The following is a 10991-nucleotide window of genomic DNA, read 5'->3' as shown; positions in this document are numbered from 1 at the left end:
ACGGAGAGATACCTTAATTAAAACAAAATATGCTCTGTCACAGATAGGCTCCCACAAGTGACCAGCATCCCAGAGCTCTTGACAGCACTCAATGGGTTTATTCCACGTAAGAGCCTCTTACGAAACTTCTCACTGCACCAATAGAGTGGAGCAGTGGGGGGATGTCCCTGGAAAACATGCCGAGGTAAAAAATGCTGGTATTTAGGATTACACATTTGTGTTTATTTAACATTTGGATATAAATGCACTTTAAACACCGATAGAGCTAAGAGACTATGCCTTTATCTGGGATCAAATAGCTTTTTTTCCCCTGCCCCCGCCCCCCTTGCCCAGAAATTTGATTTAACTCTTACAGGGAGAACATCAGCTGGCTAAAAGGATTAGCATGAAATGTGCAGCGTGGGCTTCCCCTCCGATCCCTCCTCCGAGGTGGGAAGAAAGCGCGTGCTCCCCAGCAGCCTATTACGGTCGTATCTCTTCTCTGTGTAGTACTCGGTCTTGGCAGGCTTCCGCGTTGTGCCATCTAACACCAGACTTCAAAAGTGCACTTCAGGGTCTATCCCTTTAAGGAAGAGAAGGGCGGAAGATGGTGTGCAGCTAGCACAGCTCACACAGCAATGGGCACCCTGCTTCTGTTCTGTGGATCAGAGCCAACCCAGCACACCTCTGCCCGTCTTGATTCCACAAACCGTCTTTCTCTTTGGCGCGATCATGGTCTGTCATGGAGGGCTTGCAAGTTGCAAACCAGTGCTTGATGCTCTTTAGGCTAAACAGCTCCCCCACAGGGACCACGCCATGGCAGCCGGGGACAATGACCACTGCGACCCCTGGGGGTGGATCACCAGACCCCGTCTCCTACCCCAGTCAAAGCTGCCTTTCCCAGATGGATCAAGTGGAAATTAGGCTTCTGGGTCCTGTTTACTGGCAAGGAAGGGGACCATTTCATGTTGCGGAATGTGTACAGGTGGCCGCTGGTTTCCGCACAGGTAGGCACACCTGCATTTCAAGAAATGGTCCCAGACCAAGCGGGGGCTGCTCTGTGTCCTCCTGCCTGCCCACAGTCACGTGATGCAGAGCTTCCTGATGGAGCACAAGGCCCGGGAATCTGCATTTGATGAGCTGGACCTGTGACGTTCACCTCGGAGGAGCGACCACTGCTAATTGAGTGGAAACAAACCCCCGGGACTTTGTATGAAACCATCAGTTTAAAAACACAAAACAAAAAGGAAGGCAGTTATTCTTACATTCAAAACACAGAAAGCCAAAAGTTGGAAGCCTGTAGTAGGAAAATGGTCTTCGAAAGAGAACCCCATGAAGGAGCAGCACACGTGAGCTCTGAGTGCTTGACACATGGTGAGAGGGCTTCTCACCGGGTAACGCAGGAGAGCAACGCTCAGTAGGCGAGCCTACTCCGGGGCCCTTGCTGACTGCAAGCCAGACGCTGCGTCCGGCCCTGCCCGGTGTGGTCGTACTACTTACGGAACTTGAACTTCAGTGAGGAGAATCTGCGCACGAACACAATGGTGATCCCCCCCTCCATTCTTGTCTCCACAGTGTCTCCTCTTGAGGCGATGCTCTGCTTTGGGACAAAAAATGCAAAACAAAACAAAAAACAAATGCCCAAAGCTTTGTGTCCATGGTGGGCTGCGGTTTCTGCCGTTAGAAATCAAAGCCGTTGCGTGAGCTGTGGAAGTCTCTAGAACTACCAGCTCAGTCTCTAGCTAGGCAAGGCCAGCGTTAAAATCATCCAAGTCTTCATCCGTATGAGCATCGGCCAGTTCGCTTTACCACCCCTTGACAAAGTGTCCCTTCAGAACACAGCATGCCCCACAGCCTTCTGGGTTTGGGATGTCCCCCTGCATCAAGGATTCCACAGAAGCCCCCTAAGTATCACAAGAAGCTTTCTTTTAAAAAAAAGAAAAGGAAGGAAGGGGAAAAAAATTCCAGTTGGAGGAAATCATATCAGCAGTGTGGCCACTGAGCTCCCAGAACTGGAATTTCGCTATATAAGAGGACAGGAAACAGAGAACTTGATTTTTTTGTCTTTTTTTTTTTTTTTAACACATGTCCGAGTTGCCTTGTCAATGCAGCTACGATGTCTCCGCCCAAGATGCAGACAAGAGGGCAAGCAGGCCTGTGACCACGGGAACCAGCAGCGGGCTCAGAGGGCAGCATGGAGGGGCAGCCGTCGATTTCGTGGTTATGTGGCTGGAAGCTCCAGAGAGACCGTCCTTTTCGTAATCACGCTGTAGGAAGGGATATTTTCATTATCACCCACTGCGCGCATCGATTTCACCACCGTGTATTTTAACTACTCTCTTCCCTCCCACCCCTTCACCACCCCCAATTCTGAACTAGCTATACCATCTACCATAGCTGACCTAAGAGTTTGCCCCCTGGAACCTCAACTCACATACTTGGGGGTTTTCATGGGAAGGAGTTAGGAACTTGGTTGACAACTAGGTGGCTTAGGCCATTCCTGGCTTTATGATCCTCTGTAAAAACGCCCACTCTGACTCAAAGCAACCTTGTAGGACAGAGTAGAAGTGCCCCCTGTGGGTTTCTGAGACTGGAACTCTTTGCGCGAGTAGAAAGCCACCTCTTTTGCCCTCAGAGAGGCTGGTGGATTTGGATGGCTGACCTTGTGCTTAGCAGCCCAGTGCACTAACTCACCACGCCACCAGAGCTCCTTGGTTCTGGGTTGAGAAATCCATTTGGGTGAAGAGATGTGAGCTCAGGTAGCCTTCCCTTTCTCTACCCCTGCTCGGCAGAATACCCCAGCAGCGGTGTAAAATGAAGCAGTTTCTCTGATGCTCCCTGTCCCTGCTCCCAATCAGGATAGGAGGGTAGAGAGTATCATCTCGGAAGACTCGCCCAGTCAAGGTCATGCCAGATGCATCTCCAACAGTGTCCGAGATGAACAGGCCTGCCTAGCCGAAGAGCCAGAGAGCAGAAGCAGCTCACTCTGCTCACCCAAAGCCAGGTTCCCAGACTTGCGGCAAGCATGGCTGCTCTTCCCAAGACTCACTCTTCCATCTCCCATCCCCATGTCCATCTCAGCCCGCGCACTCGGAACTGTCATCGTTACACAAGACAATGGTCCACTGTGAATCAAGGAGAGGCAACTGACATGCCCTGGGCTACCCCTTGGGTGCTGTGCGGAGAGAGCCACGGGGAGTTCAGGTACTCGGGGAGATCATGGGGTATCGTTTCCGTGCTATTGACTGGCTTCCCAGAAGCGCTTGGCATTGCCACCGTGGTGTTTTGTTGGAGGAGCCTGGGGCCTGCACTTCTTTCTGACTCGCTCTGGCCGCAAAGTCTGCACTTGGTTCAAAGGACAAAGGGACAAGGAGGGCAGGGCAGCTTAGCTTCCTTCAGGCACCGAAACCCAGAGCTCCTTTCTATGAGACCCAGAACAAGACACAACTTACATCAGAAAGGCAGAGGTGTGTGCTGCCTGATACATTGGATTTCAGCTTCTGTGCCTGAGGAGAAACAAAAAGAAAAATGAAAACCGAAAGCGCATGTGTATCAAGTGGAAGAGCCATTACACCGGACTCCCAACTCAACTGTCAGAGCAGCTGACTAATATGAAATGGAGAAGGCATTGCCACCGGCCCCAGCTATAATTTAAACCTTTCTAGCACCCATTAAAATAGAGACAACAGGTAAAGTTAATTTTAACAAAGTTATTTTAAATAATAACTTTAAGTGAATTCACTTAAAAATTAATAAGTTTTCAAAATAAGAAAATGCCTGACATAGAGAGACCAGTGCCATTTTCAAGGCTAGCGGCTCCCTTTGGGGCTGCATGGGACTAGGTTCCTAAATAAAATGTCTTTAAAGCAATCATTCATTTATCATTCGGCATGATCCTTTTTGGCAAGTATCTCCTAGGTTAAAAGGCTGCAGTAAAAGCCCCCCTTGGTTAGTAACAGAAATAAGTCTCTCTGCAGTTCCTTAGGTTGAGTGGTTGCTCCATTCGGCAAGCGTTTACTGAGTGCCTCCCCTTCCCCAGCGCTAAGAAGAGAGTACAGAACAAAGACAACGTGGTGCCTGGGCTCTGGGCCTCCTCTCTGGGGAGTGAGCCACTCCCTGATGAAAGCTAAGGCCCAAGGACTCATCCCCATGAAGCTCCACTCAGGCCCAAGGAAGCCCTGGCCCAGCCATTTAAAACCTGCTCTCCGGTCCTTTCAGGGGGTCTGATCTGTGGATCAAGTCCCATTTCCCCTCAATGGAAACTACTCCACATTAGGCTACTGCCCACTTTTGACAAAGGAGGGGGGAAAAAAAACTACAGTGAAAAAACTTCTGAGACCCACAGAACCAATGCAACCCTCCTGTTTCAAGAACGAAAACAATTTCATGTTAAGTGGCGTATCCAAGTTCACCAAGCAACGCAATAGGGCCAGGAGGCAGACCAGGTTTCTTCACTGTTGAATGGCACAGAGCTTCTCCCCGGCTGTCATGGTGTGTTTGACTCTTCATGCTCACTGTCCCCCTCCCCTAATCCACACCAAGGACCCCTGGGACAAACCCCCAAGATAGGGGAAGTACCGCTCACCAGCAGAGTCACCTTGGGTAAGCACCGCATCTAAATCAAGGAGCACCTGGGCCTCCCGCGCTGTGGGAATGGCACCAGCCAACTGCCTGTTGCAAGGAGACTTTTGGGGGGGGGGGGGGCAACTAGTTGAAGACATGCTTGTCTGAAATGACAGTGCATTCACGCAAGGAGTCATTTACTGACCATAATGCTACTTGGGAGCTATCATCATCTTTACCTGTATTTGCATATGCCAGCTGTGAAAATGAACTAGCAACCTTTAAACAGGCATCGAGAATAAGACACTGGAAAGCATCCTTGGGCTGTTAAAAGGTCACTAAATGTTATGTATAAGGAGATCAGAAGGGAAATTGTAAGAGAGGAATTGAACCTTACGCAAAGCTGACTTTTAATCTATATTAATAGCACACTGGGCCTATTGCATTGCTACCTCAGAGGAAGTAGAGAACCTTACATGTTTTATTTCTTTCAAGACTGGAATTGTGCCCAGGCACCAAAATGGCCCTAAAACATCACATTCTGCCTTTTCTGTCCTAGGCCATAATCTACAGAGGACCTAAAGCCCTGGCTCAGGGCCTTTGCATTCCTAATAAGGCCACTAAATTATGCAGAGAAGCCAGCATGGTTTCTAGAATGGAACCGGGCATGCCTGCCGGTAGTGGTCACAGATAAATGGCCTCTTGATGCTTTAGACCCCAGAGGTCTCACGGAGATCCCCAGGCAAGGAAGATGGGTTTTCCAGCTCTGTTCTGTATAATTAGCACCAGCATGTGGTGTTTGACCATGGGACCAGGGGGCATTAAGAGTTCATGGGAAACTGAAATGAAAAATGATAGAATTTTTCTAGGAAATTCTTGAAACCCCCTCGAATTCAAATTCTACAATGCTCAGAAGCTACACAGCTTTCTCATGCTGTGCATGTACCCTGTTGCAAATGTGTTCACTACCATCTGGTCACTGCCCCCCACCCCCCACCAAATTCCAAGATGATGCCTCATCTGCTGCATCATCTCCCATGGAGCAGCATGGGCGTTCAAACTACCAAGTTTTCAATCAGCAGTTAAGTGCTTGGTTCTGGAACCTGTTGTATATATGGTTTGGCAATAGTAAATATATATTTATAGAAATATTTATTGTTAAATATAAATATATCTACATATATTATACATACATCATTGTGATAGCTAGGTTTATTGTGCCAACTAGGCCAATAGGAACATGTGGGTGGAGTCTAGTCAGGTTGCAGCCTGATTGGAGGGTGACAGATAACTAAAGACGGGACAGCATTCCATCTTCTTCCTGCCTGGTGATGGGACCTGGTGTGCTGCTGCTTGAGCTAGTGTGCTATACTACCTGTGGGCCAAGCCAACCCATGGATCATGTTGCTAGAACTTGAGGCTGGTGGGTCCTGTTGCTGCCCATCACGAAAGTTCGAGATCCTATCAGGGTCTGATTCGCTAAGCTGCTGACCCACCCTGATGTCTGCTGCCGATGGGCAGACTCTGCTGTCTGCTTCTTTGACCTTGGACAGGAAGCCCACGTGAGTTGAAGGACTTCCAATTCCACAAACGTGAGTAGAATTGAGCCCTCTGTACTGCTGTGTGGACTAATTAGCTGTTATATTCCTTCTCACTGGATAAATGTCTATGTATGTAAGCATAATTGTCCTGATTTTGTTTCTCTAGAGAACCCTACCTAACACAATTATTAAATAATACAAAAAGGGCTTTCGTCCAGGGCCTAGAACAAGTCTCAATCTAACAGATGTTTTTTAGTGGACTCTGAATCTGTGGCTTTGGGGCTCTGCGTGGTCCCTGGCATTCTCACACTGTGTGGGCGTGCAGGATTGATCCACCACTTGTCTGGTGGTGCCTCGTATGTGTGGGAAAGCTGCACAACGAATACGGAAGACCAAAGAAGAATTGGGGGCAGAGGAGCTTTGAAGGATGGTACTTGCAAAAAATATATAATATATCATGCCTTGCCAGAGAATGACCAAATCCATCATGGAACAAGCACATTCACTGCATGCAAAGCCTGGATGGTGAGATTTCATCTCGTCTCCGGGGGTTCGTTCCTGGGGAAGACCATCATGCTTGGGTGGGCAGGAGGGTGAGTGGCAGAGAGGAAGCCCCTCAATGAAATGGGCTGTCACAGTGGCAGCAATAATTGGCTCCCACCTACAGCCACTGTGGTGGCACCTGGCCAGGAGGGTGTTTGGTTCTGCTGCACCTAGGTGAGTGATTATACGTTGGAACTAGCTCAAGAGCGCCTAGCACCAAAACACAGTATTGGCTAACTGTGCAACCTGGTAGACATCTTGTGGCTGCATCCCCAGGCTCCTCCCTGCAAGTGAGACTGGCTGGAACCATAGTGCTCAGTCACATGGAAAAATACAGCAGACACCTGCCCCTGCATCTGGGTTCTTCTCCCAAAGCAGGCATGACGCGTGGCCTTGACGGAAGGAAAACGGTCCATTTTGACCCTACCTCCCTACCAACAACTTCCCTGATCCTCTACTCCAGCTGAAAGTGGCAGCCCCGGTGCTCACCTTGGCTCTGTGGACCATTCCAGGTGGCTCTGTGGGTGAACTGCTGAGTCGAAGCAAGAATGTGTCAGCCAGGTCTCTGCACGCGCTCTGTAGAACAAGCCGCCTCTCCTCTGAACACCTAGCACTCCGGAGGCTTCTCCGTCTATCCACACAGAAACTCTGGTGACAAGATCTATTATCCTGACAGCCACTACAGGGAGATCAGGTGCCCGGAGAACACCATGGCTGCAGAGGCGCAGTGCCACCTTGCCCAGGCACCGAGCACAGAAGTCGGGGCACTGCTTCCAAGGTGCAGGGGGAACGTCAACAGCTACTGCCGTGGGAGTGGGACAAGAGTAACACCATCAGGTGACTGGGCATTGACCCGAGGGCTTTGCAAATCTGACGCCATGTGTGCAGTGCCCATGATGCGGTGAGGGCCTGAGGACCTTAGGTGCCCTGGCTGAACAGGGGCAACTAGGACAGAGCCTTGGCACATGCCTGCTGGACCTTGGGGCCAGAAGAGTGCATAGGCTGGGGATGGAGAGGCAGAGAGCGATGACTGGGCATCTAGACTGCGTGGCTGGCTGGGTGCACACTTTTCCATCCTTTCCAACAAACCCCGTGGCTGTGGAGATGATTCCTAACACGCAGGGTTAGCTGGAATCAGAATCGACTCAATAATCCAGGCACGTGGCATGAGAGAAGAATTTCCTTCCACAGGGCTGCCATCTGAGGCCCCCGGTGCCAGAGGGTTAATAGATGCATTGAGTGCTGTTAACCTCTGTTTGCCTGGAGTCAGAGTGGGGCCTCCTGCTCTTCACCCCTCCGCTGAGCATTTGGAAAGCCCAGCTCTGAGCCAAACACCAGTGGCACTTCCTTTGTGCCCAGTCAGCAGCCCCGTTGCATCCGTGCTTGGGCCCTGCTCACAGCAGGCTCTCCCTGAGTCTGCAGGAGGGGGGTCAGGCTGGCTGGCAGCACGCTGGCTCTGTTTATGGAACTGGAGACTTAAAAGGCCACTGATCGGAGCCTGGCCTTGGCCGCCCCAGGACTCCAGAGCTGCGTGGAAGCCAGTGTTTCATCTCAGGTTTTTAGGCAGCTGTCAGCCAGCGGGGCATGGGCCATTTCTCCACTCTCCTTTGCGCACAAGAAACGCCCCCGTCTGCTCTCCCTCCTGAAAAGGAAACCGGAGGAAGTGGCCCTTCCAACAGCACTACATGGTCCCGGCTGCCGCCACAGAGTCATAATTAATGGGCCTTCTGGTTCTCTTCTCCCTTGCTTTACTGATTAAAGAGACTTGCTATATTGGGAGCCCGTTTGCGTAATGACAATGCAAGCAATAAACAGAGAAATCCACCGACCGTCAAATGCAATCCGTTTGGCTCCCCCAGTGCTCACTAAGTCACCGGCCCGCTCCAGCCCCTGGTCAGCACTACTGTATTCCCACCGAGTCGCTCCTGTATTTTGGCTTGGGGATGCCCCTGCGAAGACCTCCCCGAAATCATCCCGAAGCGAAGCTTACCACGCAGTCATTCTTCACGAGCCCCTGTCCACCTTACAGTTCCCTGTAGGAGCAAGCCCAGGAAGGAAGGGGTGTGCCGACTTCTGAAGGATAAACTGAACGGAGCAGGCTTGTTTAGGAACCTGCATTTTTCACATTCGGTTGTGAATACCATAAAGACCCACCAGCCCATGGACGTTGATGGGTAGTACCTGGGACATGGAATTTCTGCACAGTGCAAACCTGCTCAGCTCTTAACGGAACGACTAGAAGTTTTATTCTACAGAGTGGTGCCTCGGAAGTAAGGTCTGGCAATCGACTTCGGAAACACTCAGCCCCTGACAGCCCTCCTCCAGCACACGGTGACCCCAATCGCCAACTGGTTTATCCTGCACTGGGACAGTTTTATTCTGCGCTTGCTCTGTGTTTGCCCAAACTCGTCTCTGCATGTGAAAAAGTTGTCGTCATGGTTCGGTGCCATCAAGGGGGTTCTGAACCACAGTGACCCCATCTACAGCACAACAGAACACTGCGGGGCCCTGGGCCGTCCCCACGAACTGTTCTATGTTTGAGCCCATGGTGGTACTGTAGCCGCTGTGTCTGTCCATCCTACCAAGGGCTTCCCTCGTTTTTGCTGCCCCTCTACTTTGCCAAGCATGATGCCTTTCTCCAGGGCCTGGTCTCTCCCCCAAACATGCCAAATGTAGGTGAGGCAACTTCTCACCATCCTTGCCTCCAAGGAGCCTTCTGGCCATGCTTCTCCTAAGGGAGAGCCATTTGTTCTTTGGGGAGCCCAGGGTACTTTCAGAATTCTTCTCCAGCGGTGCCATAATTCAAACACATCAATTCTTCTTTGGTCCTCCTAATTCAATGTCCCACTTTCACATGCATAGGAGGCAACTGAATATACCGTGGCCTGGGTCAGGGCCACCTCAGTCCTCAAAGGAACTTCCTTGCTTTTCAGCACTCTAAAGAGGCCTGTGTGGCACAAGAGCTCTGAAAAGAGTGGAGAATACAATGCTGCCTGTGGGTGAAGCCAGGCTCTGTAATAGTGGCCACCCTTGTTCTTGTCTTCTCGGCTATTTGGATTTTGCCTCTGGGCTTCAGAAGAGTCCTGAGGTTTTACTGCTCCTCAGCGACTCTCTACTTGGAAATTCTCCTTCCCGGTGATTTGCTTTTCCCACAAACTTGGTGACAACCACTTGTAACCACTGGTCTGGAGAGTGGACACTCAAGTCGGCCACACAAGACCAGTGGACACATAAATCAGGCCTGCTCAGTGTTTGTCACCCAGAACCTGGGCTGGTCAGCGAAGGGATCCCATTCCTCCAAGCTGATTTCTGCCATGTCTATAGGGGAACAGAGATAGGGAGCGGCTGTCTGGTGGCCAGGGAGCAGAGTTTCCACTCAAATTTAAAACCTGTCCTGGCTCGATGGATATGGATTAGGAGGTCTTCGGCCTCCAATTTTTGCAAGCAGGTTGCCATTGGCTGGTAACCTGAAGGTAGGTGAATCGGACCCACCCAGTTGGTCCTTGGAATAAAGGCCTGGAGAAAGACTTCTATAAAGATGAAAGCTCAGACAAGCCTGGGGAGCAGTGCTACTCTGAAGCACACAAAATTGCTGTGAGGAGCTGGATGCTGATTGGACGGCAACTACCAACCTATTAGATCAGTGTTTCCCAGAGTGGGTGATACTGCCCACCAGGGGGCAGTGGTTCAATCCAGGGTGCACTGCAAAAGCAGATACCTAAACTTTATTCTGGATTATGGGCTACAAAGTACAAAAAAGTTTGACAGGGGAGCACTGAATCTTTTTTTTTTTTTTTGAGAAAGGGCAATAGGCCAAATAAATTTTGGAACCCACAGATGAGAATAATCGTTCATCGTGCTGTGTAAAGCAAAGGTAACACTAAGTCAGAGTCCATTTGAAACCCCAGTAGCTATGGGTGTTCTCTTAGTGATGCCTGCTGTCGACTTGAACAGCAGCTCCTACATGGTCCCCAAGCCCAAACCCACTGCCACCAGTCCATTCCAGCTCAGAGCAGCCCTGCAAGTTCAAGGAGGGCTGCCCAAGAGCACCCCCACGGCCCTCATCCTCTGCTTACCATTTGGCTAGCAGTCAAAAGCTTTAACCACTGTGACACTGAGGTTAGGGAAAAAGGAAGGAAAATGCAAAAACCTCAGACTAATTTTGCTTGCAAACTTACCCGAGATATAACTGGCATATTGAGTTAGTTTATTGTGCCAACCTGGCCAATAAACACATGTGGGGTTAATTGAAGGGCGGAGAGATAAATGGCTCAATGAGCCTCGCCTTTCTAGTTCTCAGGTCTCTTGCTTTGTGACGGTCGCACCAGGGTGCACCTGCCTTTGCAGTTCCTTGCTTCAGCTTGC

General features: G+C 50.4%; 1 protein-coding gene across 1 annotated transcript in view; it reads right to left on the bottom strand.

The window, feature by feature from the left end:
• Window positions 1–335: 335 nt before the first annotated feature.
• GFRA1 (GDNF family receptor alpha 1) overlaps window positions 336–10991 on the bottom strand; it is a 257659-nt gene continuing 247003 nt past the window's right edge. The window contains exons 9-10 of the mRNA XM_013004160.2: window positions 3432–3485; window positions 336–2246 (exon numbers count right to left, since the gene is read on the bottom strand). Coding sequence (XP_012859614.1) covers window positions 2091–2246; window positions 3432–3485 — 210 coding nt within the window. The 3' untranslated portion in view covers window positions 336–2090. The remainder of the gene's footprint in view (window positions 2247–3431; window positions 3486–10991) is intronic.

The sequence above is a fragment of the Echinops telfairi genome, unplaced genomic scaffold, assembly GCF_000313985.2.
Source record: "Echinops telfairi isolate 266 unplaced genomic scaffold, ASM31398v2 ScPeMD7_70;HRSCAF=299, whole genome shotgun sequence".
NCBI classification, from domain to species: domain Eukaryota; kingdom Metazoa; phylum Chordata; class Mammalia; order Afrosoricida; family Tenrecidae; genus Echinops; species Echinops telfairi.
Note: the sequence above shows the minus strand (reverse complement) of the source record. Positions and strands in the feature narration are given on the sequence as shown.